Here is a 17,382-nt window from a genome sequence, read left to right on the forward strand (position 1 = left end):
AGAATGATAGACGGGAGGAAAGGAGATGACGGAACAAGGGAGGAAAGAAAGGAGGTGTTGTCTAGAGGGCGGGTAGGGTGGTGGTGGTGCGCTCTCATCTCCAACAAAGAAGAGGAAGGAAGGAAGATAGATAGAAAGAAAGTAAGGAAGTCCTACAGGACAGGCTGGATAATCTCACCTCTAAGGGGGTGGACAGGGTAACAGTAGGGGAACTGAGGCTACGGGGGCGGCGTATTTGGGGTTCAATCGGGTGGCTGTTGTTGTTGGCGGCTGAGGAAGAGGTGGAGGCGGCTCCAGCTGCAGCCCCGGAGTCAGAGGTGCTCGCCTCATCTTCAGTGTGCTGTCAAGGAGAGACTTTTTAGTTAACACAGGTTGAACAAGGCTTTGTGTGATAGACAGTTTACATTATAGGGAAGTTAAAGAGTAAGGAAGAGATGATCAGACAGAGGAAAGACCATTCATAAGAGTCTAACTTGAGATATGTGCAAACCACTACAATCTCCACTCAAATCTCCCATTCATCAATACTTAATACATCCACATTTCTCAAGTTACTATTTGGCAGAGGAGGAGGAGAGGGAGGAAGAGAGGAGGGAGGGAGAGAGGAGGGAGAAAGAGAGGAGGGAGAGAGGAGGGAGAGAGGGAGGAAGAGAGGAGGAGAGGAGGGAGAGAGGAGGGAGAGAGGAGGGAGAAAGAGGAGGGAGAGAGGAGGAATAGAGGGAGGAAGAGAGGAGGGAGAGAGGAGGGAGAAAGAGAGGAGGGAGAGAGGAGGAATAGAGGGAGGAAGAGAGGAGGAGAGGAGGGAGAGAGGAGGGGAGAGGGAGAGAGGAGGAGAAAGAGGAGGGAGAAAGGAGGGAGAGAGGGAGGAAGAGAGGAGGAGAGGAGGGAGAGAGGAGGGAGAGAGGGAGAGAGGAGGGAGAAAGAGGAGGGAGAGAGGAGGAATAGAGGGAGGAAGAGAGGAGGGAGAGAGGAGGGAGAAAGAGAGGAGGGAGAGAGGAGGAATAGAGGGAGGAAGAGAGGAGGGAGAGAGGAGGGGAGAGGGAGAGAGGAGGAGAAAGAGGAGGGAGAAAGAAGAGGAATAGAGGGAGGAAGAGAGAAATAGGAGGGAGAGAGGAGGAATAGAGGGAGGAAGAGAGGAGGAGAGGAGGGAGAGAGGAGGGAGAAAGAGAGGAGGGAGAGAGGAGGGAGAAAGAGAGGAGGGAGAGAGGAGGGAGAGAGGAGGAATAGAGGAGGGAGAGAGGAGGGAGAAAGAGAGGAGGGAGAGAGGAGGAATAGAGGGAGGAAGAGAGGAGGGAGAGAGGAGGGGAGAGGGAGAGAGGAGGAGAAAGAGGAGGGAGAAAGAAGAGGAATAGCGGGAGGAAGAGAGGAGGAGAGGAGGGAGAGAGGAGGGAGAAAGAGGAGGGAGAGAGGAGGAATAGAGGGAGGAAGAGAGGAGGAGAGGAGGGAGAGAGGAGGGAGAGAGGAGGAATAGAGGGAGGAAGAGAGGAGGGAGAGAGGAGGGGAGAGGGAGAGAGGAGGAGAAAGAGGAGGGAGAAAGAAGAGGAATAGAGGGAGGAAGAGAGGAGGAGAGGAGGGAGAGAGGAGGGAGAAAGAGAGGAGGGAGAGAGGAGGGAGAGAGGAGGAATAGAGGGAGGAAGAGAGGAGGGAGAGAGGAGGGAGAAAGAGAGGAGGGAGAGAGGAGGGAGAGAGGAGGAATAGAGGGAGGAAGAGAGGAGGGAGAGAGGAGGGAGAAAGAGAGGAGGGAGAGAGGAGGAATAGAGGGAGGAAGAGAGGAGGAATAGAGGGAGGAAGAGAGGAGGGAGAGAGGAGGGGAGAGGGAGAGAGGAGGAGAAAGAGGAGGGAGAAAGAAGAGGAATAGAGGGAGGAAGAGAGGAGGAGAGGAGGGAGAAAGAGGAGGGAGAGAGGAGGGAGAAAGAGGAGGGAGAGAGGAGGAATAGAGGGAGGAAGAGAGGAGGAGAAGAGGAGGAGAGGAGGGAGAGAGGAGGGAGAAAGAGAGGAGGGAGAGAGGAGGAATAGAGGGAGGAAGAGAGGAGGAGAGGAGGGAGAGAGGGAGAAAGAGGAGGGAGAAAGAGGAGGGAGAGAGGAGGAATAGAGGGAGGAAGAGAGGAGGAGAGGAGGGAGAGAGGAGGGAGAAAGAGGAGGGAGAGAGGAGGAATAGAGGGAGGAAGAGAGGAGGAGAGGAGGGAGAGATGAGGGAGAAAGAGAGGAGGGAGAGAGGAGGAATAGAGGGAGGAAGAGAGGAGGAGAGGAGGGAGAGAGGAGGGAGAAAGATAGGAGGGAGAGAGGAGGGGAGAGGGAGAGAGGAGGAGAGGAAGAGAGAGAGGAGGAACAAAGAAGAGAGGAGGAGAGGAGGAAGAGCGGGACACAAACTCAAGGTGACCAGTGAAGGAACGCACCTAGAGTAAGACCTAGAGTAAGAGTAAGACCTAGAGTAAGACCTAGAGTAAGACATGCACCCACACTTTAAGACAGGACAAGAGGAAGGTGGGGGGACAAAGAGAACAGTGGAGGTTGTACCCAGGCCCAGAGAAACGCCCTAACGGAATGAGGACAGGAGAGGGGAGGAGGAGGAGAGCGACGTGGAGGAGTCAGCCCAGGCCCATGCAGTCTCTCTGTGCCCCAGGTGAGGCCTCTCTGTACCTGTAGGATAGGCTTGGTCCAGGTGGTGCAGCGGTTGTTATGGTTGACGTAATACGTGCGTCCCTTGGCATCCTTCCTCTCCTCCCATCCCGGAGGCAGGCCTGGTGTGGTCAGGGCATAGGCTGCCGACTGAGATTGAACCAAGCAAAGAGAAGCAAAACAGCAAGTTAATCACGCCGGACAATATGGCCACCTGGAAGAAACTGTTTGTGCAAACTGCATTTTTTTACACATTGATAAGAAATATAGAAACAGTGGGAGTGGCTTATTGACTAAAAACAGTACTGCAGTACAACACGTAGCAGAGTACTATTGTACTACAATACTGCTGCTCCTCAGAAACTCACAGAAGCAGGCCAGCAGAAGCAGGACAGCTTTAGAAAAAAAAAAACACACAATGACAAACAAACCACATAGAACAGCTTTCAAACCTGACATACAACCTAACATGTAAAGGTCCTTTGTAGCTCAATTGGTAGAGCATGGCGCTTGTAACGCCAGGGTAGTGGGTTCGATCCCCGGGACCACCCATACGTAAAAATGTATGCACGCATGACTGTAAGTCGCTTTGGATAAAAGCGTCTGCTAAATGGCATATTATTATTATTATAGTAAGACTGACTGACTCAAACATACATACATACAACCTAACATACAGTGCATTCGGAAATTATTCAGACCACTTGAGTTTTGTTACGTTACAGCCTTACTCTAAAATTGATTAAATAATTTTTTCCCTCATCAATCTACACACAATACCCCATAACGACAAAGCGAAAACAGGTTTAGATTTTTTTGCAAATGTATTAAAAATAAAAAACGGAAATACCTTATTTACATAAGTTTTCAGACCCTTTGCTATGAGCCTTGAAATTGAGCTCAGCTGCATCCTGTTTCCATTGATCATCCTTGAGATGTTTCAGCAACTTGATTGGAGTCCACCTGTGGTATATTCAATATATAAGATCCCACAGTTGACAGTGCATGTCAGAGCAAAAAACAAGCCATGAGGTCGAAGGAATTGTCCGTAGAGCTCCGAGACCGGATTGTGTCGAGGCAGATCTGGGGAAGGGTACCAAAAATGTCTGCAGCATTGAAGGTCCCCAAGAACACAGTGGCCTCCATCATTCTTAAATGGAAGAAGTTTGGAACCACCAAGACTCTATCTAGAGCTGGCCGCCTGGCCAAACTGATAAATCTGGGGAGAAGGGCCTTGGTCAGGGAGGTGACCAAGAACCCAATGGTCACTCTGACAGAGCTCCAGAGTTCCTCTGTGGAGATGGGAGAACCTTCCAGAAGGACAACCATCTCTGCAACACTCCACCAATCAGGCCTTTATGGTAGAGTGGCCAGACGGAAGCCACTCCTCAGTAAAAGGCACATGACAGCCCGCTTGGAGTTTGCCAAAAGACACCTAAAGGACTCTCAGACCATGAGAAACAAGATTCTCTGGTCTGATGAAACCAAGATTGAACTCTTTGGCCTGAGTGCCAAGTGTCACATCTGGAGGAAACCTACAGTGAAGCATGGTGGTGGCAGCATCATGCTGTGGGGATGTTTTTCAGCTGCAGGGACTGAGAGACTAGTCAGGATAGACGGAAAGATGAACAGAGCAAAAGTACAGAGAGATCCTTGATGAAAACCTGCTCCAGAGCGCTCAGGACCCTTAGAATAGGGCGAAGGTTCACCTTCCAACAGGACAACGCAGGCGTGGCTTCAGAATGTCCTTGAGTGGCCCAGCCAGAGCCCGGACTTGAACCCGATCAAACATCTCTGGAGAGAACTGAAAATAGCTGTGCAGCGACGCTCCCCATCCAACCTGACAGAGCTTAAGAGGATCTGCAGAGAAGAATGGGAGAAACTCCCCAAATACAGGGGTATTGTGTGTAGATTGATGAGCGAAAAAAGGTAATGTTTAATCAATTTTAGAATAAGGCTGTAACGTAACAAAATGTGGAAAAAGGGGTCTGAATACTTTCCGAATGCACTGTATATAGTAAGACTCACTCAAACCTTACATACAACCTAACATATATAGTATAGACACACTCAAACCTTACATACAACCTAACATATATAGTATAGACACACTCAAACCTTAAACATGTACAAACTAACATATATAGTATAGACACACTCAAACCTTAAACATGTACAAACTAACATATATAGTATAGACACACTCAAACCTTAAACATGTACAAACTAACATATATAGTATAGACACACTCAAACCTTAAACATGTACAAACTAACATATATAGTATAGACACACTCAAACTGCTTATTACAGATGAAAATAGATCCCAGCAGGTGATGATGTGTGGACATATCAGGGGAGCAGCACAAACACACAAACACAACCACACGCACATACATGGACAACTACAAATACACATTCACAGCCACTGAACTCCATATGAAGAAACGTGTGCACTTATTGACTTGGTAAGTGAGTTGAACTCTCCCATTGAGGGGTCACAACACAGAAGCAGGTGGGGAAACAGGTGGTCTAGTCACTACAAGTCCTATCTTCTTAACCACGTGTGGGACTGAACACCAGCTTGATACATAACGTTTTGTTGGGAGGGAGGGGGACAAAACTAAAACGGTGCAGAGAGAGAGAGGGTATTCATATGGCAGAGAGGTGCACTGATGCACAGCAGGTAGATAGATGTACAGGATGTAGAATGGGACAACATTACCATGGGCTCCTCAACTCCAGTGACTGTTTGAGCTCTGGTTCTTCTGGTCTGGGAGCTCTGCTGGTAGAACACAGCCTTCTTTAGAGGGAGGCACACACTTTAGGGGGTGGGGGTGGGGGGGGGGGGGGGGGCTGAGGCAGGGGTCAGGGACATGTATGACCAGTGATGCTGAGGCAGGGGTCAGGGATAGATATGACCAGTGAGGCTGAGGCAGGGGTCAGGGACATATATGACCAGTGAGGCTGAGGCAGGGACAGATTTGACCAGTGAGGGTGAGGCAGGGGGGTCAGGTGGGTGATGTGTGGAGGAGCAGGAAAGACCGACACGGGGAAGGAGGTTACTTTAGAGTCAGACTGCCCAGAGGTTGAGGTGGGGGACAGTGGGGTGAGGAGTGAAGCGAGGGTCAGGGGGGATAGACTCCTGTGATGATAGGGACAGGAGTTGTGGAGGATACCCAAAGCAGCTGACCACACAGGAGGAAAGGTGAGGTAACGGGCACATGGAATCAGATTACCGTGGGTGGATTATAGTTGTGGATGATCATTGTTTGATTGGATTACGGGTTGAGAGTGACGCGAGTCAAGAAGAAGAGAAAGTAGTAGATAAACAGCTGAATAAAAAGCTTTCAAATGAGAGATCTGATATTGTTTTAGCAGTCTTAGATTAACCATAATCAATGATTGCAGAAAGACAATCAACATTGTTAAGCTTTCTTTTCTTTGAATATCATGTGAGATAGATCTGACTAGCACCACAGGTGTTAATGACGGCCGTGTACCAACTCACACAAAGAGAGGGGAACGCAAAGTGAGTTAACACTACCCACCCACTCAGCCAATGTCAAGGAGAAATAGTGTGACTGACTAATCTAGCAGGTTACAGACACAGTCATGCCAAATAACTCTTTCTTAATCTTTCTTCCTTCCTTCAATGCTTTTCTTTGTCATTACTAACACTCACCCTGTATCACCGACACTCACCCTGTACCACCGACACTCACCCTGTACCACCGACACTCACCCTGTACCACCGACACTCACCCTGTACCACCGACACTCACCCTGCACCACCGACACTCACCCTGCACCACCGACACTCACCCTGCACCACCGACACTCACCCTGTACCACCGACACTCACCCTGTACCACCGACACTCACCCTGTACCACCGACACTCACCCTGCACCACCGACACTCACCCTGCACCACCGACACTCACCCTGCACCACCGACACTCACCCTGCACCACCGACACTCACCCTGCACCACCGACACTCACCCTGCACCACCGACACTCACCCTGCACCACCGACACTCACCCTGCACCACCGACACTCACCCTGCACCACCGACACTCACCCTGTACCACCGATACTCACCCTGTACCACCGACACTCACCCTGTTTCACCAACACTCACCCTGTACCACCAACACTCACCCTGTACCACCAACACTCACCCTTTATCACCAACACTCACCCTTTATCACCAACACTCACCCTTTATTACCACCCTTTATTACTAACACTCACCCTTTATTACCACCCTTTATTACTAACACTACCCTTTATTACTAACACTATTTTCTTTATCATTATCAACAGTAACCCTTTTCTTTGTCATTAGCAACACTAACCCTTTTATTTGTCATTAGCAACACTATATTAACCCTTTTCTTTGTCATTAGCAACAGTAACTATTTTCTTTGTCATTAGCAACAGTAACCGTTTCCTTTGTCATTAGCAACAGTAACTATTTTCTTTGTCATTAGCAACAGTAACCCTTTTCTTTGTCATTAGCAACAGTAACCCTTTTCTTGGTCATTAGCAACAGTACCTATTTTCTTTGTCATTAGCAACAGTAACCCTTTTCTTTGTCATTACTAACAATAACTATTTTGATAAGCCTTACGGAGCAACATGGAGCTATATCGCACTCTTTACTGCATTTAAGACATTGGCCTACATTTCAAAAAGTACAAATAAAACACATTTTGCTGCCGTATAATGAACCAACAATCAATGTTCCCTCGAAGCTGCGTGCAGCTCCCCCAGGACTGCCATGCAGAATAAATATCAGCCAACGAGATTGAACTTCACACAACTTTCTAGAGTTTTCCCCGTTAGTTAACACTATCAACGTTTCCCTTTACTGTGGGAATTGTGATTGAATCAACGCAATATTAGCCACTTTCAATGCAACATACCGAAACAAAATGAACTATGCAAGACTTTAGTATGCAAAATTAACTTTGCACCAGACCTGGGTCAAATACTTAAGATGCACGTAATTGAGCTTGCATGGTGCAATGGAACCAATAGAGTAGTCTCAAAAGTGCAACCACCACCCACCTGGCACTCCAGGTAGGCTAGAGCAAACACTCAAAGTACTTTGAAAGATTTCAAATACTATATGAACGCAGATCTGCAACCTACACATGCTTCCTGGGAAAGTGTGTCAAACCAGTTAGAAACATGTGGTGATTGGATCTTGCCAGTCTAGTAAAAGCCTTATTCTGCTACTGTTGTAAAATCCTAGCTACCCACTCATTCCACTTACCACTCATTCACATCCTGTTGTTGTAAAACTCCTGCTACCCACTCATTCATTCAGGTCAGCGAGATAAAAGGCTGACATCAGCACCTGTGCTTTTCCCTTTAGAAGCCCTGGTTCCCTGGGCTACTGTGATTCAGATCTCTGTCTGGGAAGGATAGAGTTACTGCCACTGTTCCAGAAACACAGAGCCTGACACTGCAGAGTGAATCACCACCAGGCATTAAGGAATCCCAGTGAGCAGAGAGGAGGAGAGGACATAGGGAAGAGAGGGGAGAGGACAGGAGGGAAGGAGAGGACAGGACAGGAGGGAAGGAGAGGATAGGAGGAGAGGACATGAGGAGGAGGAGAGGGGAGAGGAGAGGAGAGGAGGACAGGAGAACAGGAGGAGCTGCCTGTGTAGTAAAGGAACAGGAAGGCAGAGGAGGAAGAACAGAGGAGAGGAGGAGAGGAGAACAGGAGGAGCTGCCTGTGTAGTAAAGGAACAGGAAGGCAGAGGAGGAAGAACAGAGGAGAGGAAGAGAGAGAGAGCGTATCGTACCGCTGGAGGAGGAGGCTGGGCCTGGTCACTGACCCCATCTGTCATACTGGAGGAACGCAGTCTGGAGGAGCGATGACTCTGCTGAGGGGAGACAGAGAGGGATTGTTTTCTTATGACTTTTTGGCATCAGAACAAATTGGTGTTTTCAGACATACTGGAATGGTGCTGATGAATGAGGTTAAAAAGTGGTGAATTGCCTCCAACACTAGATTCAAACAGGTCAGTGATTCTCACCACAGCAGAGGCTTGGCTGGGGGCGGCCACCTCTCCGTTGATGTCAGGCGGGGGGCCGGATGGGGTTGGAGAGAGAGACAGGCGCAGGTTGATCTCCTCTGAGAACTCCTGGAGGGCCGGGGGGTCCGGCGTTTGGGGGATGGGCGTCGCCATTGCGGAGGAGGGGCCAGTTAGGAGGCCGTCTGGACTCTCTTCAGTGATTGGCTCCCACGACTGTGCAGAGAGAGAGAGAGTGTACTGTACCACTGACTGGCTTGGAAAGTCATTCTGTATTCTGCAGTAAAGATAAGGCATTGATCCATTAACCTATTTTAAGTAAAAATGTAGGCGTAATATTGTCCTGGTATGTAGCAATAGATGTCCTTGGATTTATGAATATCTTGATTAAAACATATTGTACAGTCGAGGGGTCAAAGGTCAGGGATGAGACTCACATCTTCCATGTCTCTGGGTTCTATGTGTTCGTTCTCCAGGTCTTCAGAAATGTGTCGTCTGGACCTGAAAACCCGGTGGGCCTGGATGCTGTTCGCACGCTGCTGATTATCATTCTCCACCTCCGAAACATCATCCCTGTAGAGAAGAGACAATGAACATTTTACATGTTGGTGTACAGAGAGCACAAGAGAGGACCTAGTACCGAGCCCTGGGGAACACCAGAGGACCTAGTACAGAGCCCTGGGGGACACCAGAGGACCTAGGACAGAGCCCTGGGGGACACCAGAGGACCTAGTACAGAGCCCTGGGGGACACCAGAGGACCTAGTACAGAGCCCTGGGGGACACCAGAGGACCTAGTACAGAGCCCTGGGGGACACCAGAGGACCTAGTACAGAGCCCTGGGGGACACCAGAGGACCTAGGACAGAGCCCTTGGGGACACCAGAGGACCTAGGACAGAGCCCTGGGGGACACCAGAGGACCTAGGACAGAGCCCTGGGGGACACCAGAGGACCTAGTACAGAGCCCTGGGGGACACCAGAGGACCTAGTACAGAGCCCTGGGGGACACCAGAGGACCTAGTACAGAGCCCTTCCAGGTAGGATTCTTCAAAGAGAATGCAAAGCCTGAGACACCCAGCCCTGAGAGGATGGAGAGGAGGATCTAGTGGTTCACGGCGTGGAAGATAACTATGTATGAACGTATAGCAGCACGTACATGTTGCTGGGTCGTTTCCACTGTGTAGAGTGGTTGTTGTGGATGACTAACCCCAAAGTTAACCCTCACCCTAGAGCAGCTCTGACAACTATATGTACATACATGTTGCTGGGTCGTTTCCACTGTGTAGTGGTTGTTTTGGTTGAAATAGTAGGTTCTATCCAGGTTATCCATCTTCTCATCCCATCCTAACCACAACCTTAACTCTAGAGCAACTCTGATAACTGTGTGTAAAGAGAACCTAGCTGTGTGTACATACACGTTGCTGGGTCGTTTCCACTGTGTATAGCGGTTGTTGTGGTTGACGTAGTAGGTTCTGCCCAGGTTATCAACCTTCTCCTCCCATCCTGGGGGCAGCGGGGGCTGGACCACCTGAGGCCTCTGGACGCTGGGGTCGGCGGAGTCGTTCACCTCCCAGCCCTGAGAAACACACAGGCACAGGAGGAGAGAGTGCTCAAAGACACAGACACGGAGCGAGAGAGACACTGCACAGCCAGGAGAAAAACACAGCTCTTTCCTTTTGGTGTATGTTACATTCCACTGTCTGTCTGTCTGTTTGAGATCTCGCAAGGAGAAGGTTGGAGATGTGAGATTTTCTGTTTAAAAAAAATTCAGTTCTTCTGCTAAATGTTAGCCTGGGTACCCGTCTGTTTAGCTACCATTCCACTCCTTGTACTCTGTGTCATATGCCAAAGATGTTTAGCATGACAAGGAGTGGAAAGGAGTGGAACGATAGCAAAACAGACGGGTACCCAGACTAAACCAAGGAGTGGAATGATGGCTAAACAGACGGGTACACAGACTAGACCAAGGATTGGAATGATGGCTAAACAGACTGGTACCAGACTAGACCAAGGAGTGGAATGATGGCTATACAGACGGGTACCAGACTAGACCAAGGAGTGGAATGATAGCTAAACAGACGGGTACCAGACTAGACCAAGGAGTGGAATGATGGCTAAACAGACGGGTACCAGACTAGACCAAGGAGTGGAATGATGGCTATACAGACGGGTACCAGACTAGACCAAGGAGTGGAATGATAGCTAAACAGACGGGTACCAGACTAGACCAAGGAGTGGAATGATAGCTAAACAGACTGGTACCAGACTAGACCAAGGAGTGGAATGATGGCTAAACAGACGGGTACCAGCCTAGACCAAGGAGTGGAATGATGGCTAAACAGACTGGTACCAAACTAGACCAAGGAGTGGAATGATGGCTAAACAGACTGGTACCAGACTAGACCAAGGAGTGGATTGATAGCTAAACAGACGGGTACCAGACTAGACCAAGGAGTGGAATGATGGCTAAACAGACGGGTACACAGACTAGACCAAGGAGTGGAATGATGGCTAAACAGACTGGTACCCAGACTAGACCAAGGAGTGGAATGATAGCTAAACAGACGGGTACCAGACTAGACCAAGGAGTGGAATGATGGCTAAACAGACTGGTACCAGACTAGACCAAGGAGTGGAATGATGGCTAAACACACTGGTACCAGACTAGACCAAGGAGTGGAATGATAGCTAAACAGACGGGTACCAGACTAGACCAAGGAGTGGAATGATGGCTAAACAGACTGGTACCAGACTAGACCAAGGAGTGGAATGATGGCTAAACAGACGGGTACACAGATTAGACCAAGGAGTGGAATGATGGCTAAACAGACTGGTACCCAGACTAGACCAAGGAGTGGAATGATGGTTAAACAGACTGGTACCAGACTAGACCAAGGAGTGGAATGATGGCTAAACACACTGGTACCAGACTAGACCAAGGAGTGGAATGATAGCTAAACAGACGGGTACCAGACTAGACCAAGGAGTGGAATGATGGCTAAACAGACTGGTACCAGACTAGACCAAGGAGTGGAATGATGGCTAAACAGACGGGTACACAGACTAGACCAAGGAGTGGAATGATGGCTAAACAGACTGGTACCCAGACTAGACCAAGGAGTGGAATGATAGCTAAACAGACGGGTACCAGACTAGACCAAGGAGTGGAATGATGGCTAAACAGACTGGTACCAGACTAGACCAAGGAGTGGAATGATGGCTAAACAGACTGGTACCAGACTAGACCAAGGAGTGGAATGATAGCTAAACAGACTGGTACCAGACTAGACCAAAAAGTGGAATGATGGCTAAACAGACTGGTACCAGACTAGACCAAGGAGTGGAACGATAGCAAAACAGACGGGTAGCCAGACTAGACCATGGAGTGGAATGATGGCTAAACAGACGGGTACCAGACTAGACCAAGGAGTGGAATGATGGCTAAACAGACTGGTACCAGACTAGACCAAGGAGTGGAATGATAGCTAAACAGACTGGTACCCAGACTAGACCAAGGAGTGGAATGATAGCTAAACAGACGGGTAAAAGGAGTGGAATGATGGCTAAACAGACTGGTACCAGACTAGACCAAGGAGTGGAATGATAGCTAAACAGACGGGGTACCAGACTAGACCAAGGAGTGGAATGATGGCTAAACAGACTGGTACCAGACTAGACCAAGGAGTGGAATGATGGCTAAACAGACTGGTACCAGACTAGACCAAGGAGTGGAATGATGGCTAAACAGACTGGTACCCAGACTAGACCAAGGAGTGGAATGATAGCTAAACAGACTGGTACCAGACTAGACCAAGGAGTGGAATGATAGCTAAACAGACGGGTACCAGACTAGACCAAGGAGTGGAATGATGGCTAAACAGACTGGTACCAGACTAGACCAAGGAGTGGAATGATGGCTAAACAGACTGGTACCCAGACTAGACCAAGGAGTGGAATGATAGCTAAACAGACTGGTACCAGACTAGACCAAGGAGTGGAATGATGGCTAAACAGACTGGTACCAGACTAGACCAAGGAGTGGAATGATAGCTAAACAGACGGGTACCAGACTAGACCAAGGAGTGGAATGATGGCTAAACAGACGGGTACCAGACTAGACCAAGGAGTGGAATGATGGCTAAACAGACTGGTACCAGACTAGACCAAGGAGTGGAATGATGGCTAAACAGACGGGTACCAGACTAGACCAAGGAGTTGAATGATGGCTAAACAGACGGGTACCCAGACTAGACCAAGGAGTGGAATGATAGCTAAACAGACGGGTACCCAGACTAGACCAAGGAGTGGAATGATGGCTAAACAGACTGGTACCAGACTAGACCAAGGAGTGGAATGATGGCTAAACAGACTGGTACCAGACTAGACCAAGGAGTGGAATGATGGCTAAACAGACTGGTACCAGACTAGACCAAGGAGTGGAATGATAGCTAAACAGACAGGTACCAGACTAGACCAAGGAGTGGAATGATGGCTAAACAGACTGGTACCAGACTAGACCAAGGAGTGGAATGATGGCTAAACAGACGGGTACCAGACTAGACCAAGGAGTGGAATGATGGCTAAACAGACGGGTACCAGACTAGACCAAGGAGTGGAATGATAGCTAAACAGACTGGTACCAGACTAGACCAAGGAGTGGAATGATGGCTAAACAGACTGGTACCAGACTAGACCAAGGAGTGGAATGATAGCTAAACAGACAGGTACCAGACTAGACCAAGGAGTGGAATGATGGCTATACAGACGGGTACCAGACTAGACCAAGGAGTGGAATGATGGCTAAACAGGCGGGTACCCAGACTAGCTAAATGTCACCCTATCTAGGCATTATTTTAGTGAGTGAAAAAGCCATCTTGCTCTCTCTCTCTCTTACTCAGATTAAGCCACTGACACACATAGGCATACAGATACACACACCAAACACATACTTTAGTTTTCCAATAGATCAGCTTTCTGAAAATGAGAGGATGTGGGGAATTGAGTGAGTGAGTGAATGGTGTTTCCAGAAAGAGAGGCCAGACCAGAACAGACTAGATGTTTTCTCCAGACTCCCTGTTGGCAGTAACAGACTTCTGTTACTCCACCTCCACAACTGTATATATACAGTACCAGTCAAAGGTTTGGACACACCTACTCATTCAAGGGTATTTCTCAATTTTTACATTGTAGAATAATAGTGAAGACACCAAAACTATGAAATAACACATTTGGAATCATGTAATAACCAAAAAAAGTGTTAAACAAATCAAAATATTTTTTATATTTGAGATTCTTCAAATAGCCACCACCCTTTGCCTTGATGACAGCTTTGCACACACTTGGTATTCTCTCAACCAGCTTAACCTGGAATGCTTTTCCAACAGTCTTGAAGGAGTCCCACATATGCTGAGCACTTGTTGGCTGCTTTTCCTTCACTCTGCCGTCTGACTCATCCCAAACCATCTCAATTGGGTTGAGATCGGGGGATTGTGGAGGCCAGGTCATCTGATGCAGCACTCCATCACTATTCTTCTTGGTAAAATAGCCCTTACACAGCCTGGAGGTGTGTTGGGTCATTATCCTGTTGAAAATCAGATGATAGTCCCACTAAGCCCAAACCAGATGGGATGGCGTATCGCTGCAGAATGCTGTGATAGCCAAGCTGGTTAAGTGTCCCTTGAATTCTAAATGAATCACAGACAGTGTCACCAGCAAAGCACCCCCACACCATCACACCTCCTCCTCCATGCTTTACGGTGGGAACTACACATGCGGAGATCATCCGTTCATCCACACTGCGTCTCACAAAGACACACGGTTTGAACCAAAAATCTCAAATTTGGACTCCAGACCCAAGGACAAATTTCCACCGGTCTAATGTCCATTGCTCATGTTTCTTGGCCCAAGCAGGTCTCTTCTTCTTATTGGTGTACTTTAGTGGTGGTTTATTTGCAGCAATTTCACCATGAAGGCCTGATTCACACAGTCCCCTCTGAACAGTTGATGTTGAGATGTGTCTGTTACTTGAACTCTGTGAAGCATTTATTTGGGCTGCAATTTCTGAGGCTGGTTACTCTAATGAACTTATCCTGTGGCGGTCCTCATGAGAGCCAGTTTCATAATAATATATAATAATATATGCCATTTAGCAGACGCTTTTATCCAAAGCGACTTACAGTCATGCGTGCATACATTTTCTTTTATTTTTTGTGTATGGGTGGTCCCGTGGATCGAACCCACTACCTTGGCGTTACAAGCGCCGTGCTCTACCAGCTGAGCTACAGAGGACCGTAGCGCTTGATGGTTTTTGCCACTGCACTTGAAGAAACGTTCAAAGTAATGATGGACTGTCATTTCTCTTTGCTTATTTGAGCTGTTTTTGCCAAAATATGGACTTGGTCTTTTACCAAATAGGGCTATCTTCTGTATACCACCCCTACCTTGTCACAACACAACTGATTGGCTCAAACGCATTAAGGAGGACATAAATTCCACAAATTAACTTTTAAGGCAGCACACCTGTTAATTGAAATGCATTCCAGGTGACTACCTCACGAAGCTGGTTGAGAGAATGCCAAGCGTATGCAAAGCTGTCATCAAGGCAAAGGGTGGCTATTTGAAGAATCTCAATTATAAATATATTTTGATTTGTGTAACACTTTTTTGGTTACTACATGATTTAATCTGTGTTATTTCACTATTATTCTACAATGTAAAAAAAACACTTGAATGAGTAGGTGTGTCCAGACTTTTGACTGGTAGTGTCTATATATATATATATATATATATATATATATATATATATATATATACAGTGGGAGAAAAAAGTATTTAGTCAGCCACCAATTGTGAAAGTTCTCCCAATTAAAAAGATGAGAGGCCTGTAATTTTCATCATAGGTACACGTCAACTATGACAGACAAATTGAAAAAAAAAAATCCAGAAAATCACATTGTAGGATTTTTAATGAATTTATTTGCAAATTATGGTGGAAAATAAGTATTTGGTCACCTACAAACAAGCAAGATTTCTGGCTCTCACAGACCTGTAACACAACCTCAAACAGTCACACTCCAAACTCCACTATGGCCAAGACCAAAGAGCTGTCAAAGGACACCAGAAACAAAATTGTAGACCTGCACCAGGCTGGGAAGACTGAATCTGCAATAGGTAAGCAGCTTGGTTTGAAGAAATCAACTGTGGGAGCAATTATTAGGAAATGGAAGACATACAAGACCACTGATAATCTCCCTCGATCACAAGATCTCACCCCGTGGGGTCAAAATGATCACAAGAACGGTGAGCAAAAATCCCAGAACCACACGGGGGGACCTAGTGAATGACCTGCAGAGAGCTGGGACCAAAGTAACAAAGCCTACCATCAGTAACACACTATGCCGCCAGGGACTCAAATCCTGCAGTGCAAGACGTGTCCCCCTGCTTAAGCCAGTACATGTCCAGGCCCGTCTGAAGTTTGCTAGAGTGCATTTGGATGATCCAGAAGAGGATTGGGAGAATGTCATATGGTCAGATGAAACCAAAATATAACTTTTTTGTAAAAACTCAACTCGTCGTGTTTGGAGGACAAAGAATGCTGAGTTGCATCCAAAGAACACCATACCTACTGTGAAGCATGGGGGTGAAAACATCATGCTTTGGGGCTGTTTTTCTGCAAAGGGACCAGGACGACTGATCCGTGTAAAGGAAAGAATGAATGGGGCCATGTATCGTGAGATTTTGAGTGAAAACCTCCTTCCATCAGCAAGGGCATTGAAGATGAAACGTGGCTGGGTCTTTCAGCATGACAATGATCCCAAACACACCGCCCGGGCAACGAAGGAGTGGCTTCGTAAGAAGCATTTCAAGGTCCTGGAGTGGCCTAGCCAGTCTCCAGATCTCAAACCCATAGAAAATCTTTGGAGGGAGTTGAAAGTCCGTGTTGCCCAGCGACAGCCCCAAAACGTCACTGCTCTAGAGGAGATCTGCATGGAGGAATGGGCCAAAATACCAGCAACAGTGTGTGAAAACCTTGTGAAGACTTACAGAAAACGTTTGACCTGTGTCATTGCCAACAAAGGGTATATAACAAAGTATTGAGAAACTTTAGTTATTGACCAAATACTTATTTTCCACCATAATTTGCAAATAAATTCATAACAAATCCTACAATGTGATTTTCTGGATATTTTTTTCTCATTTTGTCTGTCATAGTTGACGTGTACCTATGATGCAAATTACAGGCCTCTCTCATCTTTTTAAGTGGGAGAACTTGCACAATTGGTGGCTGACTAAATACTTTTTTCCCCCACTGTATATATATATATATGAGTGTGTATGTATGTATGTATGTGTGTGTACATGTTTTACTACATTATCAGGATCAGAATGTCCTCACAAGTCACCCGAATGTCCTGACAAGGTAGGAAAACTATTTTATTTTGTAAAAGTCAGGACTTTTTCCATGTCCTGAATTTGTTAAAATGCTATTCTAAGCTTAACGGTTAGATTTAGGGTTTGGGGTTAAGGTTAGGGGTTTTGGGGTCAAGGTTAGGCTTAGGGAAAACACACAGTTTTACTCCCCAAAAACTCCTGACATTTCACGTAAAAAAAGCTGTGTGTATGTGCAAGCATGCATATATGCGTACGTGCGCTTGTGCGTGTGCGTGTGTGTCCCTGTCATCGTACCTCCGCCTCCTCCCTGGTAATCCCTT

General features: G+C 47.3%; 1 protein-coding gene across 5 annotated transcripts in view; it reads right to left on the reverse strand.

The window, feature by feature from the left end:
- Window positions 1–17,382, reverse strand: part of nedd4l (NEDD4 like E3 ubiquitin protein ligase) — a 111,499-nt gene that overhangs the window by 38,113 nt on the left and 56,004 nt on the right. For 4 of the 5 annotated variants that reach the window (XM_084170926.1, XM_084170924.1, XM_084170923.1 and 1 more), the window contains 8 exons: window positions 17,357–17,382; window positions 10,087–10,247; window positions 9,109–9,244; window positions 8,675–8,887; window positions 8,441–8,521; window positions 5,346–5,405; window positions 2,641–2,769; window positions 179–340 (listed from right to left, as the gene is read on the reverse strand). The exon at window positions 17,357–17,382 is cut by the window's right edge and continues 83 nt beyond it. In XM_084170926.1, coding sequence (XP_084027052.1) covers window positions 179–340; window positions 2,641–2,769; window positions 5,346–5,405; window positions 8,441–8,521; window positions 8,675–8,887; window positions 9,109–9,244; window positions 10,087–10,247; window positions 17,357–17,382 — 968 coding nt within the window. The remainder of the gene's footprint in view (window positions 1–178; window positions 341–2,640; window positions 2,770–5,345; window positions 5,406–8,440; window positions 8,522–8,674; window positions 8,888–9,108; window positions 9,245–10,086; window positions 10,248–17,356) is intronic. The other variant, XM_084170925.1, reaches the window with a different exon arrangement.

The sequence above is a fragment of the Coregonus lavaretus genome (assembly GCF_964263955.1).
Source record: "Coregonus lavaretus genome assembly, chromosome: 10".
Taxonomy (NCBI): domain Eukaryota; kingdom Metazoa; phylum Chordata; class Actinopteri; order Salmoniformes; family Salmonidae; genus Coregonus; species Coregonus lavaretus.